The 23,104-nt window shown below is 54.1% G+C and overlaps 4 protein-coding genes across 7 annotated transcripts in view; 2 read left to right on the forward strand and 2 right to left on the reverse strand.

Moving 5' to 3' along the window:
* LOC127587045 (uncharacterized) overlaps nucleotides 1-12,626 on the forward strand; it is a 38,484-nt gene extending 25,858 nt beyond the window's left edge. Inside the window, exon 5 of the mRNA XM_052045194.1 lies at nucleotides 12,616-12,626. The gene's annotated coding sequence lies outside the window, so the exon portion shown is untranslated. The remainder of the gene's footprint in view (nucleotides 1-12,615) is intronic.
* LOC127587050 (cystatin-like) lies at nucleotides 3,366-5,698 on the forward strand. The gene is made up of 3 exons (XM_052045200.1): nucleotides 3,366-3,601; nucleotides 4,844-4,966; nucleotides 5,125-5,698. The coding sequence occupies exons 1-3, from the start codon at nucleotides 3,404-3,406 to the stop codon at nucleotides 5,212-5,214; spliced, it is 411 nt and encodes a 136-aa protein (XP_051901160.1). The 5' UTR covers nucleotides 3,366-3,403; the 3' UTR covers nucleotides 5,215-5,698.
* Nucleotides 6,264-11,926, reverse strand: LOC127587052 (barrier-to-autointegration factor A-like). Of its 2 annotated transcripts, none has more exons than XM_052045204.1 (2): nucleotides 11,807-11,926; nucleotides 6,264-6,543 (listed from the first exon to the last, which is right to left on the reverse strand). In XM_052045204.1, exons 1-2 carry the CDS (start codon nucleotides 11,885-11,887, stop codon nucleotides 6,397-6,399), a joined length of 228 nt encoding a protein of 75 aa, XP_051901164.1. In that variant the 5' UTR covers nucleotides 11,888-11,926; the 3' UTR covers nucleotides 6,264-6,396. The 2 variants fall into 2 exon arrangements, 1 of the variants encoding a protein (XP_051901164.1); XR_007958740.1 differs by lacking the exon at nucleotides 11,807-11,926 and adding an exon at nucleotides 9,870-10,093 and having other exon boundaries at nucleotides 6,403-6,543.
* A 5,319-nt stretch (nucleotides 12,627-17,945) lies between the features above and the next one.
* Nucleotides 17,946-22,116, reverse strand: LOC127587051 (barrier-to-autointegration factor B). Of its 3 annotated transcripts, none has more exons than XM_052045203.1 (3): nucleotides 22,072-22,116; nucleotides 19,979-20,118; nucleotides 17,946-18,735 (listed from the first exon to the last, which is right to left on the reverse strand). In XM_052045203.1, the coding sequence occupies exons 2-3, from the start codon at nucleotides 20,099-20,101 to the stop codon at nucleotides 18,589-18,591; spliced, it is 270 nt and encodes an 89-aa protein (XP_051901163.1). In that variant the 5' UTR covers nucleotides 20,102-20,118; nucleotides 22,072-22,116; the 3' UTR covers nucleotides 17,946-18,588. The 3 variants fall into 3 exon arrangements, with proteins under 3 accessions (XP_051901163.1, XP_051901161.1, XP_051901162.1); XM_052045201.1 differs by lacking the exon at nucleotides 22,072-22,116 and adding an exon at nucleotides 21,886-22,031; XM_052045202.1 differs by lacking the exon at nucleotides 22,072-22,116 and adding an exon at nucleotides 21,882-22,009.
* Nucleotides 22,117-23,104: the final 988 nt, after the last annotated feature.

Below are 23,104 nucleotides of genomic sequence, written 5' to 3' on the forward strand. Positions count from 1 at the left end.
CCAGTTGTGGTGGGAGGGGTGGGGGGTGTCGACTTGCATTGAATTCTCTAAGCCCAGGGGCCCTGCTGTCATCATTTGACATGTTGTAGCATCATTGCACAGGACTGTACTGGGGAGGGGCAGTGGGCTGAATAAAGGCGTTTTTCAGGGGAACTAAGCAGCCTCTTGACTTGCCAACGGGTCTTGACTTGGCTTCAGAGGTCATCCCCGGGCGCAGTCGTTTCCCCGTGGCACAGGGAGGTGGCTGTTCAGCCCATCGAGCTGTGCCAGCCCTTTGAACGAGCCTACCCAGTCAGCCCCACTCTCCTCCCCCCATTCTTACCTTCCCTCCACAAACGTTTCCTCTTCTCCGATCTTCCTTCTAAAAGTTCAGAGTCGGGATCTCCTTCTGCCATGGTTCCAGAGAGCAAATTCACAAGGTCACAAGACAAAGGAGCCATTCGGCCCATCGAGTCTGCTCCATGAGCTAAACTAAAACTATTCCTATCTAGCCCCAATTTCCAGCCTTTTCCCCATATCCCTTGATACCCTGACTAATTAGATACCTAGCAATCTCCTCCTTAAACGCCCCCAATGATCAGGCCTCCACAGCTGTATGTGGCTAAGAATTCCATAAATCCACGACCCTCTGACTAAAGAAATTTCTCCTCATCGCTGTTCTAAACGTGTACCCTCTAATTCTAAGAGTGTGCCCTCTAGTCCTGGACTCACCCACCAAGGGAAACAGCTTAGCCACATCTACTCTGTCCAGTCCTTTCAACATTCGAAATGTGTCTATGAGGTCCCCTCTCATTCTTCTGTACTCCAGTGAGTACAGTCCAAGAGCTGACAAACTCTCCTCATATGTAAATTCCGGATCAAGACTTGATGTCGGAAAGGATTTGTCATTCATCTGCTCCCTTGCCAGCCCTCTGGACCTAATCTTTCTGTCACGGTGCGTTCATTAATTTCAGCACCTCTGTAACCCACCCCCTCTCTCCTTTCCCCGTCCCCTCACCGCTCCTCCCTCCTCGTCCCTCCTCCCTTGGACCTTCTGTTGCAGAAGGTCGTGGGTTTCGATCAGAAAGCTCCTCCACCCCACTTCACTGTAATAAGATCACATCTGATCTGATTCTAACCTTATTCTGCATTCCCGTCCACCCCACCACCACCTTTTGTGCCCCCCCACCCGCTTATCGAGAATTGATATCCCTCCTCTTTAAAAGAAATATTGGAAATCTTGCCTTCCACCGGCCTTAGAGGAAGAGTGTTCCAAAGAATCATTGCCCTCTGAGAGAGAGAGAAATTCTTCACCTCTGTTGTAAATTGACTGCCCTTTCTTTGTAAACAGTGATTCTAGGTTCCCCCACAAGAGGGAACCCCCTGCTCTGCATCCACCCTGAGAAGACCCCTTGAGCCAATGAAACATACCCCAGGTACATTTCAATGACGTCTCCTTTCACTCTTCTAACCCCCAGCCTAACCTTTCCTCAGAAGACAGCCCCCCTGTTACAGACACCAGTCAGGCAAACCTTCTCTGAAGTGTTTCATAGAAACATAGAAAACCTACAGCACAATTCAGCCCACAAAGCTGTGCCGAACATGTCCCTACCTTAGAAATTACTAGGCTCACCCATAGCCCTCTATTTTTCTAAGCTCCATGCACCTACCCAAAAGTCTCTTAAAAGACCCTGTCGTATCCACCTCCACCACTGTTGCCGGCAGTCCATTCCATATACTCACTACTCTGAGTAAAAAAAAATTTACCCCTGACATCTCCTCTGTACCTACTCCCCAGCACCTTAAACCTGTGTCCTCTTGTGGCAACCATTTCAGCCCAGGAAAAAAGCCTCTGTCTATCCACACGATCATCTTATAAACCTCTATCAGCTCCCCCCTCATCCTCCGTCGCTCCAAGGAGAAAAGGCCGAGTTCACTCATGCTGTTTTCATAAGGCATGCTCCCCAGTTCAGGCAACATCTGCTGCTTTGCTCTTGGATTTGTCCTCTTTATCTCCTCCTGTCATAGCCTCTCTACCATTTGATTGACTGAACCTTTGCCCCCTTGCCTTCACAATTTAGTTTAAAATCCCCACTGCTCCATAATTCACAGCAACACTGGTCCCAACGCACTTTGTACAGCATTCCAATGCTATTCCCATTTTCACCTGGCACAAGTGCCCCATAAACTGGCCACATGTTCACTTCCTTAAGGCTCTCTAAGGCCTTAACACCAGTTTGCATGTGGCTTGGGTAATAATCCAGAGATTTCCACCACCCCCTCTCCCCAGGTACTGCTCCCCGTACCCCTATTTGTCCTGCCTTTGTCACTGAATGCATCCACCCCCTCCCAATGCAAGTTCCTCTTCCAGCCCTTAGCCCACGTCCTGAACCCTGGCAGCCGCTCCCCAAACCCGAGTGCAGGAAGCTCGGCTGCCAAAACCTGGTGATTGAAGAGGATGCCGGAGAAAGCAACGGAGGTTCAGCAACTGAGGGGAGTGCTGCACAGTCAGAAGGACAATATAGATGGAGCAGCCAAGTTACGGAGGGAGCGCCGCACTACCGGAGGGACGATGCTGAGGGAGTGGTGCACTACCGGAGGGACGATGCTGAGGGAGCGCCGCACAACCGGAGGGACGATGCTGAGGGAGTGGCGCACTGGTGCAGGACCCTGCCGAGGGAGCACCGTATATTCAGAGGGGCGGTGCAGAGGGAGCGCCGCACCATTGGCGGGGCGATGCCGAAGCAAGAGTGCTGCGCAGTTGCGGGCTCTGCTGAGCAGTGACTGCATTGGCAGAGGATCTGCCTTTCAAGCATGTTAACTGAAAGATTTAAATCCTTGGAAGAGGAACAGGAGGGTACTCCTCAGATTACTTGGAGCCCTCACTCAAAGTCATTATAAACTCATGCAATGAAACGAACTGCTGCAGGAACTCAGTGGGACAGGCAGCGTCTGTGGTCCTGCCCCTGCTGAGGCAGCTTGACCCACTGAGTTCCTCCACCAGTTTGATGCTCTGCTTTCCAGCACCTGCAGCCTCTTGTGTCTCCATTAAAAGCTCATGTTCTGGTTATTATTTTTGGGAGCTGTAGGCACATCGACAGGACACCACAGGGAATCAACGACTGTCCTGGATCAGGATGGTACACATTATGATTTAGCTGAAGTTTAGTAGTTGTTGTGGTTTGTAGTAATTTGATGTAGTGTCGTAGTTCTTGCAATAAACTTGCTTCTTGTTTTTAAAGTGTGTTTCCTGCGCTGATTTGCCGAATTATCGGGGTTTTGCACAACTTGTGGGAGTTGCAGGTGGCGGGGGGGGTTTTTTTGGAAGGGTTGCCCCGCACAAAGATGGCGGTGGCCGGGCGGGGCGGAAGTGACGGCGGGCGGGGGCGGAAGTGCTGGGCTGTAATTCGGCCTGCGTGTGAAGATGGCGGTGGGTCCGGTGCTGTGGGCGCTGCTGGTGGCGGGGGCGGCGGCCGTCGCCATGCCCGGTGGCCTCTTCCCGGTCTCCGTGCGGGACCCCGGGGTGCTGAACGCCACCCGGGTGGCCGAGGAGGCCTTCAACCGCCTCTCCAATGAGCTGCATTACAGCGCCGTGGCCGAAGTGGTGTCGGCCCAGACACAGGTGGGGGGGAGGGGGGGTAAGAGAGAGGGGGGAGGGGGGGTAAGAGAGAGGGGGGTGGGGGGGGAGGGGGGGGTAAGAGAGAGGGGGGTGGGGGGGGAGGGGGGGTAAGAGAGAGGGGGTGGGGGGAGGGGGTAAGAGAGAGGGGGGTGGGGGGGAGGGGGGGGTAAGAGAGAGGGGGGAGGGGGGTAAGAGAGAGGGTGGGGGGAGGGGGGTAAGAGAGAGGGGGGTGGGGGGGAGGGGGGGTAAGAGAGAGGGGGAGGGGGGTAAGAGAGAGGGTGGGGGGGAGGGGGGGTAAGAGAGAGGGTGGGGGGGAGGGGGGGTAAGAGAGAGGGGGTGGGGGGGAGGGGGGAAGGGAGAGGGAGGGGGGAGGAGATGGGGAGATGAGATGGGAGAAATAGGGGGAGAGGAGGGGCGTCGGGAGTGGTTGAGGGAGGGGGTAGTGGGGGTGGGTGGGGGAGGGGGGAGGGAGTGAGGGGGAGGGAGGGGGGAGGGGTTGGGGTGAGGGGAGGGAGTGGTGGGGGATAGAGGGAAGAGGTTGTTGGGCAGAGGGAGATGGGGAGGGAGTGTTGGGGAGTGGGAAGGGGTGAGAACGTGTTAATTCCACACACACACACACACACACACACACAGCACTGGAGGTCGGGATCCAGCCCGGGTCCCAACCCTGCGATGGAAGGGCAGAGGCTCTCCTGTTTGGCAGGGTAACTCAGTGAGTGACGTTGACCCAGCACTGACCACTATGGATCACTGGGAGCACAGTGTTCACAAACAGACCCTGGATCTTGGTTGGGGACAGCATTTTCACAGGCTCAGTCACAGACAAGGGGTTTCACTCAGTGGTCTGTGAGGAATCTTTTTTTATTTCAAAAACAAACTGTATTCATAATAATATATACAAACACAAAAACACGGTACAAAACTGTTTACCTTACTGTCGTTAAGTAAACTTAACACTGTTTTGAAATCACAGTGCCATTGCCCCTCGTGGCACCCAGGAGCGATACACCCTTTTGTTGTTCGAGGGGCTTCCCCACCAGACTCAGCCCCTCCATGTGCGGTAGTGGAAGGAGCCCAGATCGTGGCCCTTCCCTGCCGAGCTTTCGCATTGGCTGCCCCAAGCTTCAGTACATCCCTCAGCATGGACTCCTGCAGCCCGGACTGTGCCAGCCGGCAGCATTCCCCAAGGGAAAGTGGTGGTTATTTACTGTTTGCCACTGACCTGACTGTCGGGTGTTCTTGCAGGTGGTGGAGGGGTTACTGTACCACATTAGAGTAGTGCTGAGAAGCACTACCTGCAAGAAGTCAAGAAGCCTTAGGAATGGTTTTCAGAATTGTCGCTTCCTCAATGATCCTCGCTATGCCAAGGTAAGTGAATCGCCCGCCGGTGTAGGAGGGGAGAGGGAGGGTCCCCTCGCTGGGGCGCTGGATCTCGGTGGGGGCTTGGGGGATTGGATGTCATTGATTCTGCCGGGGTACACGGGTGACTCCTTTAGTTAATGTGCCGACCTCTGCTTTTCCGACAGAAACGAATCTGTGACTTTAAAGTCTGGAGCCGCCCGTGGCGCAAGTTAATTCAGGTGACCAGTCAGAATTGCTCCGTGGTAACCGAGTGACCGGACCGCAGGATCCTGCGACACACGCTGCGTGTATAAGTCTGCTAAAGCAATATTACTAATCACTGGGTCAGCCCCAGTGACCTCAGCAGGATACTACTCTTAACCTAGCACTTTACCACAGCCCTGGGCACCCACATAGCGGCACCTCTACACTACACACACGTGCGTGTGTGCACTTGCTCGCTCATATTTCCAGCGCCAATACCTCCCCACGTGCGCACACACACCCCCTTACCCACCCTCACACCCCCTTACCCACCCTCACGCCATGTTTGAATTGGAACAGTTCGTGCTCAGCACAGACTTGGCAGGCCGAATGGCCTGTTCCTGTGCTGTGCTGCTGTAAGTTCTATGTCCATTAGCATGTCCTGTTCCATCTCATGGGCTGAGCTATTACCAACTTAATTGTATTATTAAATAATCTGCAAATGTCAATTTTCTAATCAAATATTACTTTACACAATAAACATTGCATTATCAATTGGTCTCTGTTTGGAGCATTGTCTAAAGTGGAGGCCATCAGAGGAGCTGATGGTGTGGCACCTATTTCCCTTATCCCTCTGGGTGCTGGGGGCCGTGGGCTTGGGAAATGCTGCGGGATGGTTTCAGGCTGTTTCAGGACTCGGAGCCTCACTCATCCAGGCAGCCGGAGGGTGAGTCTTGCAGCAGGGGCCAAGGTACCTTGACGAGGAGGTGCTTATTTCGGACTCAGGTAGAGCCGTCGCGAATCTCTTGAACGTTCTACCCCGGATGGCAGCGGAGGCTGGACCACTGGGGGGTGGGGGGCGGGGGTGGGGAATATTGGAATTCTTGAATGATCGGGGAATTGAGGACAATGGGAAGCTAACGCAGAAGAGGTTCGGAGTGGGATTGAGGGGCCAGGTGGACGAGTTCCTCCTGTCCCATCGCACCACTGATTCATGTGTAGATGGTGTCAGAGGACTGAGTGGCCACACTGCTGTCGCTAGCAGACCTGCTGCCTGGATTTTAGCACAAAGTGCCGCTAAACTATGAATAACACAATCGCCACTCGTTCATGTGTTTATTAATAAATCAGCTTCTAACAGCATAAAATCTGGAAGACCTCGGTGATCTCGGGTCATGACGATCAATAAATAGCGATTAAGGATTAATTGGAGGATTTTTGGGAAGATTACATCTCTGGCGGGGCAGCTCCCTTCAGAGGAAAGCATCACACCACTCTCTCAGACAACGGTAGCAGTCCTCTGACTGCCTGTTCCCAGCGTAGCACACCTGCCTCATCCAGCTCTTGAAGGCGACTTTATCCTGCTTCAGGAGCAGGAATTGACCCAGGACGTCCTTAGCCTGAAACAGGGAGCAGAGAACAGAAAGGTGTAACAGCCAAGCTCTGCGGCGTTCCCTGAAAACCAGCCTGCACCCGACCTGAGGGGAGAGGTTGGTCACTGCGTCTGGTGACCTCCCAGCCTTTTCCATGCTCAGGGAATCTCTGGGTGGGGGCCCTGAATATCGCTGGCCCCAGTCTGATTCCCAGAGTGTCTCAGGGTTCCCTCCTGCTCATCGTCAAGGCTAAGAAGCTGGGGTGGGTCTAAGTTGGGCAGAAACCGCAGGAGGAGAAGCAAAGTGCACTCCCCCCAACCCCCCCCAAATCGGGAATCGAGCCTGCAGCGTGGCTGTTAGAGGCCGAGTCCTGGAGGAACTGGTGTATAAGATGATAAGAGGCATTGATCGTGTGGATAGTCAGAGGCTTTTCCCCAGGGCTGAAATGGTGGCCACAAGAGGTTTAAGGTGCTGGGGAGTAGGTACAGAGATGTCAGGGGTAAGTTTTTTACTCAGAGAGCGGTGAGTGCGTGGAACGGGCTGCCGGCAACGGTGTGGAGGCGGATTCAATAGGGTTGTTTCAGAGACCTTTGGATAGGTACACGGAGCTTAGAAAGATAGAGGGCTATGGGTAAGCCTAGTAATTTCTAAGGTAGGGACACGTTCGACACAGCTTTGTGGGCCGAAGGGCCTGAATTGTGCTGTAGGTTTTCTATGTTTTGTTTTAAAGTAACTTTTGATAGTGCGACCAAAACTTAAGACAAAAACAATCAAAAGCAAATAGGCTGAACAGGGTCAAATGTCAGAACAAAGTCCGGAGTGTCATGGAAATGCCATTAGTGGAAAAGAGCGGAATTTCCTCAGTGTGGACATTCCCGGGACACAAGTGGCTGTAAGCTAGAGAAACAACAGCTTATCTTCTGCCTGGGCACTTGGCAACTCTCTGGAGTGAGCACTGAACTCTCCAACTTCAGGTAAGCTGCTCCCTCACTGTGTCCCATTGCACCCCTCTCACCCCCCAGTCCTTTAGGACACCACTAAACGTGGTGTCACAGGTAGGTAGGGTGGTGAAGAAGGCCTTCATCAGTCAGGGCACTGAGTATAGGAGTTGGGAAGTTATATAAGGCGTCAGTGCAGCCACACTTGGAGTATTGTGTACCGTTTGGTCACCCTGTTATAGGAAAGTTATTAAACTAGAAATAGAGTTTAGAAAAGGTTTACCAGGATGTTGCCTGGACTTGGGGGCCTGAGTTACAAGAAGAGGTTGCGCAGACCGGGACTTTATTCCCTGGAACGTAGGAGATTGAGGGGTGACCTGATAGAGGTGTATAAGATCATGAGGGGCATAGACAGGGTGAAAGCACACATTCTTTTTCCCAGGGAGGGGGTGCTAAGAATAAGGTTTAAAATCAGAGGCGAGAGATTTAAAAGGGACATCAGGGGCAGTTTCTTCACACAAAGGGTGGTGAGTATTTGGAATGAGCTGCCAGAAATAGTGGTTGAGGCGGGCACATTACTATATGAGGTTGTATGAGACATTCATGAGGCCAAATTTGGAGTATTGTGCACAGTTCTGGTCACCTGACTATAGGAAGGATATCAGTAAGATTGAAAGAGTGCAGAGGAGATTTACCAGAATGTTGCCGGGTCTTCAGGAGTTGAGTTACAGGGAAAGATTGAACAGGTTAGGACTTTATTCCTTGGAGCGTAGAAGAATGAGTGGAGATTATGAGGGGTATAGACAGAGTAAATGCGATCTGGCTCTTTCCACCTAGATTAGGAGAGAGAAGTACGAGAGGATGTGGCTTTAGGGTGAAAGAGGAACGGTTTAGGGGGAGCTTCTTCATTCAGTGGTGGGAGTGTGGAACGAGCTGCCATCTGATGTGGTAAATGCAGGCTCACTCTTAAGTTTTAAGAATAAATTGGATAGATACATGGACGGGAGAGGTCTGGAGGGTCATGGACTGGGTGCAGGTCAACGGGACTAGCGGAATAAAGTTTCGGCACAGATTAGAAGGGCCAAATGGCCTGTTTTCTGTGCTGTAGTGTTCTATGGTTCTATTAGTAGCATATAAAAGCCATCTAGATAAGTCCATGGGTAGAAGCAGTGTAGAGGGCTCTGGGCCAAAGGCAGGCAGACGGGACCAGCTCACTGGGCAACACAGTCGAGTTGGGCTGAAGGGCCTGTTTCCGTGGTGTATGACTCCATGACCTCTCTAACGCTCAGTACTCACACTCCGTAACACCTGATCTGTCTTAACTTATCTCCATATCAAAAGTCCATGTGTGCACAGGTGCAATGAAACACTTACCTGCAGCAGCGTCACAGGTGCAGAGCATCAGGTAAGCAGCCAAGAAAAATGTAAATTAAACATAAGTTCTCCAAGGAATAACACAAAAAAGAAAAAAAGGTAACACAGCAGGTAAGCAGGCCCTTTGGCCCAACACATCCATGCTGACCAAAGTGCCTGCCGCAGCCGGTCCCACTTGCCGGTGTTTGGCTGACCGCCCTCCAAACCTTTCCCGTCCAGCTACTTATCCAAGTGCCTTTTAACCGTTGTCGTTGTACCTGCCTCAGCCACTTCCCCCGGCGGCTCCTTCCACACACCCACCGCCCTCTGCGCGGAAGGCTTGCCCCCTCGGGTCCCATTTAAGTCTTTCCCCTCTCACATTAATCCTGAGCCCTCTGGTCATTGGTTCCCTTTCCCTGGTTATCTGTAGAAAGAGAAACACCTTCAGGTCGGAGACGCTTCATCAGAACTGGGATTTCAACCTGAAACATTCGCTCTGCTTCCCTCTCCGCAGACACTGACTGACCTGCTGGGTGTTTCTGCACTTTCTGTTTTTATTGCATATTTCAAGCAGTTTTTTTTATTTTTCACATGGTTTTTGTCATAAACCTCACTGCTCCCACCCCCAGCTCTGCTGCGAAAACTGACACCCGACACCCCTCCTGTCCCCCCTGAGGAAGGGACGCTGACCCGAAACCTTGCCTGGTTTCTCTTTCCACGGATACCGCCTGAGTTCTTCCGGTGTTTGTGTCTTTGTAGCAGATTACAGCAACTGCAGTTTGACTCACTTTCATCCCCTGGGCACAAGTGGCGGTCATTTAACGACAAGAGCAGTGGATGTTGGAGGTACATCAAGAGTGTGGGAAAGGCACAGGAAGATCAGGTCGCATCTGTGGCGAGAGAGGAGGGAGGGAGAAGGAAACTGGGAGAGAGAGAGGAGGGGAGGGGGAAGTGAGAAGGGGGAGAAAGGGGGAGGGAGGGGGAATCAAAAGAAGGGAGCAAGAGAGAGAGAGAATGAGGGAATGTTTCACCTCCTGTCAATAATTCTGCCCCACTGTGTACCTTGCTTTCGAAAACTGACTTGTATTTTACCAGGGCTTTCCACCAGCTCCAGAGATCCTGAAACGCTGCCCAGTCCCTGTTGAAATGCAGCCGCCAGGTTGTGTGCAGCAGGTTCCCAGAAACGATAGTGTGACGACTGGTTAGAGAATCCCCTCAGGCACCCGGGACTTTGATGCAGTTGGTATGAAGTTTATCGTAGCTGGAGAAGCAGCTCTGCCTTGTCAATCAGGTCAGACCTGCTCTGCGTGATTGAGCCACCAGTCTCAGAGATCAGCAGACTGTGGTGTTAATGTATTTAGAGATAAGAAACTTGCTCCATCATTGGCTGTTGTGGGAGTGGGGGTGACTCGGGCGTATGTAGGACAATGTAATCAGCAGACAGAGATATACACTTATTCGAGAGCCACACAGCACCCGAGCAGGCCCTGTGCTGACCCCCAGTCGTCAAGCAACCATTGACACTCATCCCATTTCTTTCTCACCACACTCCCTCCGGATTCTACCCCTCACCCACACACTAGGGGCAATTTACAATTAACCCACCGATCCCGCATGTCGTTGGGACGTGGGAGGGAACCGGAGAACCCGGGGGAAACCCACACGGTCACGGGCAGAAGGTGCAAACTCCAAACACACACACACACACACGCACACAGCGCCCGAGGTCAGGATTGAACTGGGGTCCCTGGAGCTGGAAGGCAGGGGCTTCACCCACTGCACCATGGTGCCCTCCGAAGTAAATGCAGGCAATGGGGAAAGTTACCGATGAACCTCACGATAAGGCATACCAGGAGGAATGTGGTAACCCTGACACCATCCCCGTGAGAATGAATAAAGTATTGGTTTAGGTATGAGACCACCAGACTGCAGGTCTGGGGGAGGGGAGGCACTCACCTCCTCAGATCACGTTGACTGAAAGAGTGAAGGCTCATTTTTGATGTGTTACCTTAGGATCAGATGATCCAGGTCACATGTAACCATGTTTAGGCTATAATAATCAGAGTAATTTGTGAGTTAAAGTATAATATTCACTGTATGATTTGTGAGTTAGGGAATAATAATCACTGTATGACTTGTGGTTTTTAAGTCACACCGGAGCTCTCTGTCTGAGTAGCTTTCTTGCATATACTCCAACAAACCAGTGAAATTCGGCACGACAACATTGACCCTCACCAATTTTTATCGATGCACCATAGAAAGCATCCTATCCGGATGCATCACGGCTTGGTACAGCAACTGCTCTGCCTGTGACTGTAAGAAACTGCAGAGAGTTGTGGAGGCAGCCCAGCATATCACGGACACCAGCCTCCTCTCCGTGGACTCTGTCGACACTTCCCGTTGCCTTGGTAAAGGAGCCAGCGTAATCAAAAGCCCCACTCACCCCAGACATTCTCTCTTCTCCCCCCTCCCATCGGGCAGAAGATACAAAAGCCTGAAAGCACGTACCACCAGGCTCAAGGACAGCTTCTATCCCGCTGTTATAAGACCATTGAACGGTTCCCAAGTACGATAAGATGGACTCTTGACCTCACAAGCTACCTCGTTGTGGCCCTTGCACCTTATTGTCTGCCTGCACTGCACTTTCTCTGTAACTGTAACACTTTATTCTGCATTCTGTTATTGTTTTCCCTTGTACTACCTCAATGCACTGATGTGATGAAATGATCTGTATGGATGGCAGGCAAAACAAAGTTTTTCACTGTACCTCAGTACAATTTACCAATTTAACTGATTACTGTTGAACTCCCATGACAAGATTTTGTTTTGATGAAGGAATAAGATTCCCTGGACTAGAGATCGGAGCCTTTCCCCTACCCCAGTCTCCAGAAAGGTCCCGGATGAGAGACCGGAGTCTTTCCCTGACCCCAGTATCCAGGAAGATCCCTTGGATTAGAGACTGCCTGACCCCAGTCTCCTGACCTCTCCCGCCATCTCACCTTGCAGAAGCCCTTCTCCTCCAGACGGCCCCCCAGGACCAGTCCAATCCCAGCCAGCTCCCTCACGGACTTCTCCTTCATGGGCTCCACTACAAAGTTCTTGTGTTTCTGTGACGTTGTGGCGACGGGGTAGACCGAAGTTTTCTCTGGAACGCACAGGAAGATGCCAGAGTCACAGGGTTGTAAGGACCCCGGGACCAGAAGATGCGGCAGACAGAAGGATTACCACCTTCAAGCCCCAGTCGATCCCAGCTCGGCAGTACATTGGCTGTTCTGCGATTACAGTCTTTCAGCACAGAAACAGGCCCTTCAGCCCAACTCGTCCATGCTAACCATGATTCCCATTTGCCCGCGTTTGGCCCATATCCCTCTAAACCTTTCCTACCTGTGTACCTGTCCCTTTAAATGTTGTTACTGTACCTGCCTCAACCACTTCTGCTGGCAGCTCGTTCCACATACGGACCACCCTCTCGGTGAAGAAGTTGCCCCCCAGGTTCTGAGTAAATCTCTCCCCTCTCACCCTAAACCTGTGCCCTCTAGTTCTGGATTCGCAAACCCTGGGGAAAAGACTGTGCGCATTCACCCTGTCTATGCCCCTCGTGATTTTACACACCTCCATAAGAAAAATCGAGAGCAAAGGTGAGAAAACAGGAGAGAGACTGCAGCAGAAAGATTGAGAAAATATGACTGCTAAATAGAGAGGGAAAGGGACTGAGAGTGGGAGATGGGAAAAGAGGGAGATGGCTTTGGAAAGAGCGCAGGGAAGGTTTACGAGGATGTTGCCAGAACTTGAGGGGCCTGAGTTACAGGGAGAGATCGGCCAGGCTAGGTCGTTATTCCTTTGAGCGTAGGAGAATGAGGGGCAACTTTATATCGAGGTGTTTAAAATCACGAGGGGCATCGATAAGGTGGACGGTGACAGTCTTTTGTCCAGGGTAGGGGAGTCCAGAACTAGGGGGCATGGGTTTAGGGTGAGAGGGGAAAGGTTTAAAAGGGACCTGAGGGGCAACTTTTTCACGCAGAGAGCGGTGAGTAGATGGAACGAGCTGCCAGGGGAAGTGGGTGAGGCAGGGTCAACAGAGCCATTTAAGAAGCACTTGGACAGGGACAGGGAGGGGCGGGGACTGGAGGCACATGGGCCGAATGCAGGAAATTGGCACTGGCTGGGTGGGCACTGTGGTCGGCATTGAACTGGTTGGGCCGAAGGGCCTGGATCTGTGCGGTATGGCTCTGTGACTGTAACAAATGAGAGCGAAACAGAGGGATAGAAACAGAAGAGTGAAGGAACACAGATGACACACTGGAGCCCGTGTGTGTGCGTGTGTGTGTGTGCGCGCGCGCGCTCTTGTGTGTGTGTGTGTGTGTGTGTGTGTGTGCGCGTCCACGCGCGCTCTTGTGTGTGTGGAGTCTGTACGTTCATTTGTGAGCCTCTGAATGTGAGAGAGGGAGGGTGTGAGAGAGGGAGGGTGTGAGAGGGAGGGTGTGTGAGAGGGAGGGTGTGTGAGAGGGAGGGTGTGTGAGAAGGAGGGTGTGAGAGAGGGAGGGTGTGAGAGGGAGGGTGTGAGAGACGGAGGGTGTGAGAGAGGGAGGGTGTGTGAGAGGGAGGGTGTGTGAGAGGGAGGGTGTGAGAGACGGGTGTGAGAGAGGGAGGGTGTGAGAGGGTGTGTGAGAGGGAGGGTGTGTGAGAGGGAGGGTGTGTGAGAGACGGAGGGTGTGAGAGACGGAGGGTGTGTGAGAGGGAGGGTGTGAGAGAGGGAGGGTGTGAGAGAGGGAGGGTGTGTGAGAGGGAGGGTGTGAGAGAGGGAGGGTGTGTGAGAGGGAGGGTGTGTGAGAGGGAGGGTGTGTGAGAGGGAGGGTGTGAGAGACGGTGTGTGAGAGGGAGGGTGTGAGAGAGGGAGGGTGTGTGAGAGGGAGGGTGTGAGAGAGGGAGGGTGTGTGAGAAGGAGGGTGTGAGAGAAGGAGGGTGTGAGAGACGGAGGGTGTGAGAGAGGGAGGGTGTGTGAGAGGGAGGGTGTGTGAGGGGGAGGGTGTGAGAGAGGGAGGGTGTGTGAGACGGAGGGTGTGTGAGAGGGAGGGTGTGAGAGACGGAGGGTGTGTGAGAGGGAGGGTGTGTGAGAGGGAAGGTGTGCGAGAGGGAGGGTGTGTGAGAGGGAGGGTGTGAGAGACGGAGGGTGTGAGAGACGGAGGGTGTGCGAGAGGGAGGGTGTGTGAGAGGGAGAGTGTGAGAAAGCGAGGGGATGGAGAGAGAGAGAGAGAGAGAGAGAGTGTGAAAGCCAGTGAGGGAGATATCTTGACTGAGACAATATGGATCAGAGGATGAGGCGTGAGATGAACTACAGTAAATCTCCGATAATCCGCTCTCCAGCTGTCCAGAATCCCAGAGGATTCGGCACCTGGCTCCCAGGTGAAGTTTGTCGCCTTCCATTCATCCCCAGGGCCCAGTCCCCACTGTCCTGGTCCAGTCACCAGGGCTCCCTTTAAACCCGCCTGGTTCTGTCTCCTGCACTCCGTTCACAATTACTGTGTTCACTTACACATTACCGTGCAAAATCTGTTTTTAAAAAGGTGAATTATAAGTGTGTTGGAGCCTGAACAAAATACCATCCAATCATTCGGCAAGTCCACAAGTTCGGCAGCAGTGAAGGTGCGACGGCTGGATTGACAGACTCCTGCGGTCTGGGTGAAGTATGAAGTAATTTGTCTGTTCTCCCTGTTCTCAGTCTCCGTCACCTTCTCTTTCAGACTCCTCCTCCCCCCCCCACACTCCCTCACTGACTTATTGCCTTCCCAACGTCTCTCTGTCCAACTCCTCTCTCCCTCGCTTTCCCCCACTCCCCCTCTCTTCAAGTCACCCTTCTGACAAGGGATTGGCCACTGGTTTAGTGTTAGGTCACCGGTCACAGGTGCTGCAGCAACAAACGCTGCTGTCAGGTGGAGAGGGGTTCAGGCAGGACAGCAGCAGGGAGAACTTTGCTAATCTAGACTCCCGTACGAGGAGAGGACACAAGGGGCAGGGTAACCCTACCCAGCCTGAGTAGGGAGCTTTACCTTCTGATCTGTGCCCCCAGAATGTGAGGCAGGACAGTGTAGAGAGGGAGCTTCACCCTGTGTCTGACCCCGGGAGTGTGTGACGGGACGGTGCGGAGGGAGCTTCACCCTGTGTCTGACCCCGGGAGTGTGTGACGGGACGGTGCGGAGGGAGCTTCACCCTGTGTCTGACCCCGGGAGTGTGTGACGGGACGGTGCGGAGGGAGCTTCACCCTGTGTCTGACCCCGGGAGTGTGTGACGGGACGGTGCGGAGGGAGCTTCACCCTGTGTCTGACCCCGGGAGTGTGTGACGGGACGGTGCGGAGGGAGCTTCACCCTGTGTCTGACCCCGGGAGTGTGTGACGGGACGGTGCGGAGGGAGCTTCACCCTGTGTCTGACCCCGGGAGTGTGTGACGGGACGGTGCGGAGGGAGCTTCACCCTGTGTCTGACCCCGGGAGTGTGTGACGGGACAGTGTGGAGGGAGCTTCACCCTGTGTCTGACCCCGGGAGTGTGTGGTGGGACGGTGCAGAGGCAGCTTCACTTTGTAGCTAATAAGCTAACGAAAATAATGAACCCTTCCCTAATACTCTCTCACCTTTATCCAAGTTTGCATCAGTGACGACAGAGGCTCGCAAGTCCATCTCTGGTTCCCAGTGAGCTGTGCTCGTGTCTGCAGCCTTTGTCTCTGCTGGTTTGCAGCTGGCCTGCTGGGAGGCATCGAGGGGGAGCCCAGCCTCAGTCACAGTGAGGTCAGCCTTTGTGGCGTCAGAAGCACACTGGCCTGACCAACTGCTGCTGGGTGACCTGGCCCATTGTGACCTCCTGTCCCACCCCGCCCCCACCCCCCCATGGCTGTCAGAGGAGGGGGGAGGGGAGGGTGGGTGTCAGATTGATGGGGCTCACCCCTCAGTCCGTGGCAACTGCATTGTGACAGATTTTGTGTGTGTGTGTGTGTGTGCGTGCGTGCGTGCGTGCACGAGTGTGGGCTGGAAATGCTTGCGGAGGGTGCTGGATCTCTGGAATTCTCTAACCTGAAGGATGGTGGAAGGTAGATCTAGAAGTATTTAAAGTGCAGGTTGATAAATATTTGATAGATCGAGGAACGGAGAAATGGTGCAGAGACGGAGGTTGAGGCCAGCATGGATCAGCCGTGATCACGTCGAAGAGGAGGGCAGACTTGTCGTCCTGTGCCGTAACTGTGAGCACTCTGGGAGAACTTTGAGCTGATTCAAGGCTGCAGCTTTACTGATGCTGTTAATAGGAGCTTCTCACCATACACTGGAGCCTGACAGCAACATCTGTACACCTGAAATGAATAAACACAATTCTACACACAGCACAGTGGGTAGAGCCACTGCCTCACAGCGCCGGACACCCGGGTTCGATCCCTGACTTCACGTGTGGGTCAGTCTGTTAGTTGGCCCCTGTAAGTTGCTCCAAGTGGGTAGAGTGAGGAGGGGGAAGTTGATGGGAAGGTGGGGAGAATAAAATGGGATTTGTGCGAATGGGGTGGCTGGTGGTCAACACGGACCTGAGGGCCGAAGGGCCTGATTCCGTGCTGTGTGACTCCAACACCCAGAGCTCAGAAACATCCACCCCCCCCCCCCCCCGCCCTGCCCTGCCCACCCTAAATGCGGGTTTGCAGAGTCAGGAAGGCCAAATTCTCCTCCTTTCTGTCCAATCAACCTGTGCTCGATGACCCACACACCAGCCCCCAGATAAAGCAACTTGCCAGCATTTCCGTCTCCCTGATCATCACCCCTCCCAGGTCTTCCAATTCCAACCTATCCCGGATTTTCATCACTTTATCACTGGCCAAACAACCTGGTGGAGGCAGGAGGTCTCTCACCACTCGTACTGGAATGGCCAAGGCTCCAGGCCAAGTGCAGGTTAGTGGTTCATTTGACAAAGGTCCAGTTTCTGCGCTGTGGGATATCTGGGGCCATTCTATTCTGAACAGCATGGAGAAAATGGATCAAATGGCCTCCTTATAAGGCAAGCTTAAGGCACCTGCAAGGAGCCCTCTCCTGGTGGGTGACAGACATGACAAATGTTTTAAAAACAATAATTTAGCAACACTATGACCACTTTGCACTAAAATGCTGTTGCATTTTGTTCTCATTGTGTTCCTTCTTGTAAAATTATGTGTGATTTATGTTTTTCTTGTGAGTGCTGCTTATCTGATGCTCTGTGCCTGTGATGCTGCTGCAAGTAAGTTTTTCATTGCACCCGTGCACACAACAATAAATTCAACTTTGAGATCAGGAAGAACTATTTTCCCTCCTTCGTTCAGACGCACCTTCCTTAGGGAAAGCAAGTTGCAGGGCAGGGGGAATCCAGCAGTAATCGTTCCTTCAGAGCCGGCGGCTCCCAGGAAACCCCCGGCTGATTCACGTTAAAACACAAAAAAAAATTTGCAAATGCTAGAAATCTGAAATACAAACAGAACACAGTGGAAATGCTCAGCAGGTCAGTCAGTGGCCGTGGAGGGAGAAACGGTTAACATTTCAGTCCAGGACTCTTCATCAGAGCTGGGAAGGATGAAAGAACTCAGACCTGAAAAGGTTAACCGTTTCTCCCTCCACAGATGCTGCCTGACCTGCTGAGTGTTTCCAAAATTTTCTGTTTTTGCTTTTAAATAACCAGCTTACGACTTTGGCAGTGCCCGAGAACTCTGGCTGAGGGTTAGTGGAAACTACAGCAGGTCACTCCGTGCACTGGACTGAATTTTTTTTTTAAATTTTATTTACAGCAGGGTAACAGGCCCTTCCGGCCCAACGAGTCCGCGCCGCCCATTTAAACCCAAATTAACCTACCCGTACACCTTTGTACGGAGCACCCGGAGGAAACCCACGCAGACACAGGAGAACGTACAAACTCCTTACAGACAGCGGCAGGAATCGAACCCCGATCGCTGGCGCTGTAATAGTGTTACCCTAACTGCTACGCTCTACTTCGAGTCCTAATGCAGGGTTTTGACCCGAAACCTTGACAATTCCTTTCCCCACAGATGCTGCTCGACCCACTGAGCTCCTCCAGGAGATTGGCTGTTGCTTCTTTACCCTACTGGAACCACCCAGTCAAATAGGAGAAAGAAAAATGCACCGATTGAGGAAAGACTCAGCTGTCAACACTTTTATTTTATTTATACAAAATTTAATAACAATTTCTACAGTGATGCCAAATCTCAACACTCAGCACAAAGTAATGGGGTCAGGAAGGACGATGGTGCAGATAAAGTCATTAGAGGTTAGCATTTCACAGCTGTCCAAGCTCAGACTCAGGGTGGTCTCCAGCATGGATCTTCACACAGAGCGAGAGAGAGAGAGCGAGAGAGAGAGAGCGAGAGAGAGAGAGAGGCCCCTGGTTTATGGCAAGATTAAAATGAAAGCCTCATTGGATTACCAAACACGGGACAGTTTACAGTGAGGCATTTTCAGGGGGCAGAGGTGTGCAGTAGACGAACAAGGGGGATTTTAAAATAAAACATGCCAAGAAGTTAATACCCAACATTCGAGCTCAGGATAGTGACGTGAAGCAGCTCAGGGGGAAGGGGACAAGCATTCCTTCCAGTGCTCCCGGTTCACAGGCCTTCTCTCTCGGTAGCTGAGTGGTTTCAGTAGTAAGGGGAGCACAAGAGCAAGAATTGAACCACTGGAACTCCGGAGAAAGCTGCGTGGTTCCGTTTCACTTCTAAAAGTAGGGAAGGAGCCGGGTGGGGAAGCTGCTGCTGCTGGTGGTCAGGGGGAGGTTACAGGAAGGCATCGCACCACTCCCTCAGACAGGTGTGGCAGTCGTTGCTTTGCTTGGCGTTCGCCTGGCACGTCTCTTTGAGCCACTCTTTGAAGAGCTCTTCGTCTTTCTTCAGGACCAGGAACTGGCCCAGCACCACGTATGCCTGGGGAGGCGGAGGGGGAGAGATCATCACACAGCTCCTGTAAGTGAGGCAGCGCACAATGCCAAAATCCCTGCTACAAATCAACAGACCACCTTTGCACCGATTTGGACGGCACGAGTCGGATAGTTGAGTGTTGTGTTTGTTGGCAAGGCCAATCCAACTCGGGACTGTCACCCGTGGGAGTTTAAGATAGAGTCATAGAACAATACCGCACAGATACAGGCCCTTCGGCCCAACCTGTCCACTCGGACCACAGTGCCCACCCAGCTAGTCCCAATTTCCTGTGTTTGGTCCATATCCCTCCAAGTGCTTCTTAAATGATAGTTGTCCCTGCCTCACCCACTTCCTCTGGCAATTCGTTCCATCTACTCACCACCCTCCGCATGAAAAAGTTACCCTCAGGTCCCTTTTAAATCTTTCCGCTCTCACCCTAAATCTATGCCCCTTAAGTTTCAGACTCCCCTACCCTGGGATAAAAACCGTCACCGTCCACCTTACCTACGCCAAGATCTAGCAGCCATTAATACATTCAAGTACCAGTGTTCAGTTTAGGCAAAGGATGAATCCACACCCTCAGCACAGAGAGAGCTGTGGTGAAAGGAGGTCATTTTGGGCACCTGGATTCCCAAAGGTGTTTGAATCTTCAGGGGCCTTCTCATCAATGGAGATGTGCGTAAATGAGCCACTTGCCTACACTCAAAAACTGTTGACGTAAACTATGTAATTGCAGCTGCTGAGAGCATCTTTCCCGCTGTTATCAGACTCTTTGAACGGACCTCTCACTAAAGAGATTAGCTGTTGATCTTCTCATCTGTGGCCCTTGCACTTCGTTTGTCTGCCTGCACTGCACTTTCTCTGTAACTGTAACACATTATTCTGCATTCTGTACCCATGTACAGAAGGATCTGTCCGGACAGCACGCAAAACAAAAGCTTTTAACTGGATGTGGCAACAATGAACCAATACCCAATCAACATACTTTTGATTTCAAGGCGATTCTACCCAGGACAGTGCACCATTTGCTTCTGCCGAGTGAAGCTCTGATCTCCATGTGGCTCACTCCAAGTAGCACGAATGGCACAGGAGGAATGGAGGGGGTAAACTCAAGGGAGGGAGGGGAGGGAGGGAGGAGGGGAGGGGGTGAGAGAGGAACAGCGCGCAGAGTTTCTGCGGCACGGGGGGGGGGGGGGGCGTGGGCTGGGGGGAGAGATAGGAGAGCCCTGACGACTGTGCTCGGGTTTACCTTGTCAAAGCCCTGTTCCTCCAGTCTCTGGCCAAGGGTCTCGCCGATCCCCGCCAGGCACTTGACCGACTTCTCGCCCATGGGCTCAGCCACGAAGTTGCGGTGCTTCTGCGACGTCGACATCCTGTCCACGGGCGCGTCTGCTCGGTAACAAGAGAAACTAGAGTCACACCGTACAGAAAAGGGCCCTCAGTCCATTGTGTCCACACCGACCCAGCTATACTAATCTTATCATAGAACGGTACAGCACAATACAGGCCCTTCGGCCCACAATGTTGTGCCAACCTTTAAACCTCGCCTAAGACTATCTAACCCCTTCCTCCCACATATCCCCCTATTTTAAATTCCTCCATATGCTTATCTAACAATCTCTTGAATTTGACCAATGTACCTGCCTCCACCACCACCCCAGGCAGCGCATTCCACGCCCCAACCACTCTCTGGGTAAAAAACCTCCCTCTGATATCTCCCTTGAACTTCCCACCCATTACTTTAAATCCATGCCCTCTTGTAGTGAGCATTGGTGCCCTGGGAGAGAGGCACTGGCTGTTCACTCTATCTATTCCTCTTAATATTTTGTACACCTCTATCATGTCTCCTCTCATCCTCCTCCTCTCCAAAGAGTAAAGCCCTAGCTCCCTTAGTCTCTCCTCATAATCCAAACTCTCTGATCTTCAGCAAGGGGAAGAGAAATTCTTCCTCCGATCCCTTCCAAATCTCTTACTCCTCATTTTAAACTTCTGCCCTCCAGTCTTAGACACCTCCAGCAGAGGAAAAAGTTTCTCCCTCCCTATACTTCAGTCAGACTGATGGCAGGGAGGTGCCTTCAGCAGAGGTAGGACAGGTTTGAATGGCATCCAAGCCCCACCCTGACCCCAGGCACCTTGCCTGAAGCAGCAGGAACTGGGCATTGTCTGAAACACTGTGGGGAAAGAAAGGCTACACCACAGTGGGTTCAGCACCCAGGGATAACTCAGCAAAGACATCAAATTGAAATCAAAAAGCTTTCAGAAATGCAAACAGCGTGGGGAGCCTCAGGGAAGAAAGTATGAAAGTAAAACCAGCAATAATACAACAGCAGACAGCAAGAGCCTCCTATCAAAAAGGGCGACCAAAGTAAACACTGGAGGATGAGACTGGGGAAATGTTGGGAATGGGAGAGGCTTTAGCGAGGATGGAACACAAATCACTAGATTAAAGGAAGCACTTGGCAAATGAGGGGAAGATCTCTGGACTCAAAAGCCTGCAGCCCTGGGGTGTAAAGGAAGTGGATGCAGGGACTGTGGAAGTGGCGGCTGGAATCTGCCCAAACTCACCGCATACCAGGGTATTCCCACAGGGGCTGGGAGAAAGCAGAATGGGAGAGAGGGGAAGCAGGAAACCAGAGTCTGTGAGCCTAACATCTGAGGAGGAAAGGGGACGGGGGGAAGGGAGGGTGGGGGGGGGGGGGAGGTAAAAAAACTTTCCAGCCCAGGGCTCCCACCGCACCTCCTCCCACCCCTTTATTTTTGACTCCCCTTTCCCTTCTGATCTCTCTCTCCTCCCTCACCCCGGGCGCTCCCTCCCTCCCACTCCTCCCCTCCGGGCGCTCCCTCCCTCCCGCTCCTCCCCCCCGGGCGCTCCCTCCCTCCCTCCCGCTCCTCCCCCCGGGCGCTCCCTCCCTCCCGCTCCCTACCCCCCGGGCGCTCCCTACCCCCCGGGCGCTCCCTCCCTCCCGCTCCCTACACCCCGGGCGCTCCCTACCCCCCGGGCGCTCCCTCCCTCCCGCTCCCTACCCCCCGGGCGCTCCCTCCTCACCGCTCCCCCACCCCCGGGCGCTCCCTCCTCACCGCTCCCCCACCCCCGGGCGCTCCCTCCTCACCGCTCCCCCACCCCCGGGCGCTCCCTCCCGCTCCCTCCTCACCCACCACCGATCCCGCCAAACGACTGCTTCTGGGTCACGCTCCGCGGCCGGTCCGCCGCTTTATACCCGCCCCCGGCTGTCCCGTTGTTCCGGGCGGGGAAACCGCCCCCCCCCCCCACCGCCGGCCTCCCCGCCTCCCCGCCCCACCCCCACCCCCGTGCCCTCCTCCAGCACCGTCCCCGGTGATTACCCCGGGACGTCCCTCCTCCCGCCCACAAGGGTTGAGTGACCGGGCCGGAAGCGGGAGGGAAGGGAAGAGAGGACGGACCGGAAGTGTTGGGGAAGGATCATGGCGGAGCGGGACAGGTGAGGCGGGAGGGTCCGGGGGTCGGTGCCGGGGGGGGGGATCCGGGGGGGACGGGGGGGGGATCTCGGGGCCCCCCCGGTTCATTCGCTGCTCCCCCAGACCCTTCGGCCCGACTATCCCAGCCCGGCGTCCCCCGGCCTAAAGGAGGAGCCATCGGCGGCCTTGGGTTCCCCCCCCACCAGCCCCCCTCCCCCACCCTCCCCATCCCCCACCCCCCTACACCAGCCCCCCCTCCCCCCATCCCCCACCCCCCCTACACCAGCCCCCCCTCCCCATCCCCCACCCTCCCCCCACCCTCCCTACACCAGCCCCCCCTCCCCCACCCTCCCCATCCCCCACCCCCCCTACACCAGCCCCCCCTCCCCCCCCATCCCCTACCCCCCCTACACCAGCCCCCCCTCCCCACCCCCCATCCCCTACACCAGCCCCCCCACCAGCCCCCCCCTCCCCATCCCCCCACCCTCCCCATCCCCCACCCTCCCTACACCAGTCCCCCCTCCCCCACCCTCCCCATCCCCCACCCCCCCTACACCAGCCCCCCCTCCCCCCCATCCCCCACCCCCCCTACACCAGCCCCCCCACCAGCCCCCCTCCCCATCCCCCACCCTCCCCATCCCCCACCCTCCCTACACCAGCCCCCCCTCCCCCACCCTCCCCATCCCCCACCCCCCCTACACCAGCCCCCCAACCCCCACCCTGTTCCCCTTCCCCCCCCCGCCCGGTGCTGCCACACGTTTCCCCCGCAGGATCTCAGACCTGGACCGTTCACTCGGCTCCTGTCTCCCCCCATCTCCCCCTCCCCGTCCCTCCCTCCCCCCCGTCCCCCCTCCCTCCCTCCCTCCCTCCCTCCCTCCCCCCCCGTCCCCCCTCCCTCCCTCCCTCCCTCCCTCCCCCACCCCCCCTCTCCGTCACTCCC

The sequence above is a fragment of the Pristis pectinata genome, chromosome 38 (assembly GCF_009764475.1).
Source record: "Pristis pectinata isolate sPriPec2 chromosome 38, sPriPec2.1.pri, whole genome shotgun sequence".
Taxonomy (NCBI): Eukaryota; Metazoa; Chordata; class Chondrichthyes; order Rhinopristiformes; family Pristidae; genus Pristis; species Pristis pectinata.

Coding starts and splice junctions, on each gene's coding strand:
- LOC127587050 (XM_052045200.1), top strand. CDS start 3,404: ATGGCGGTGGGTCCGGTGCTGTGGGCGCTGCTGGTGGCGGGGGCGGCG. Junction 3,602..4,843: donor TGGTGTCGGCCCAGACACAG/GTGGGGGGGAGG, acceptor GTGTTCTTGCAG/GTGGTGGAGGGGTTACTGTA. Junction 4,967..5,124: donor ATGATCCTCGCTATGCCAAG/GTAAGTGAATCG, acceptor CTTTTCCGACAG/AAACGAATCTGTGACTTTAA.
- LOC127587052 (XM_052045204.1), bottom strand. CDS start 11,887: ATGAAGGAGAAGTCCGTGAGGGAGCTGGCTGGGATTGGACTGGTCCTG. Junction 6,544..11,806: donor AGGAGAAGGGCTTCTGCAAG/GTGAGATGGCGG, acceptor TCCCTGTTTCAG/GCTAAGGACGTCCTGGGTCA.
- LOC127587051 (XM_052045203.1), bottom strand. CDS start 20,101: ATGTCGACGTCGCAGAAGCACCGCAACTTCGTGGCTGAGCCCATGGGC. Junction 18,736..19,978: donor AGGAACAGGGCTTTGACAAG/GTAAACCCGAGC, acceptor CCGCCTCCCCAG/GCATACGTGGTGCTGGGCCA.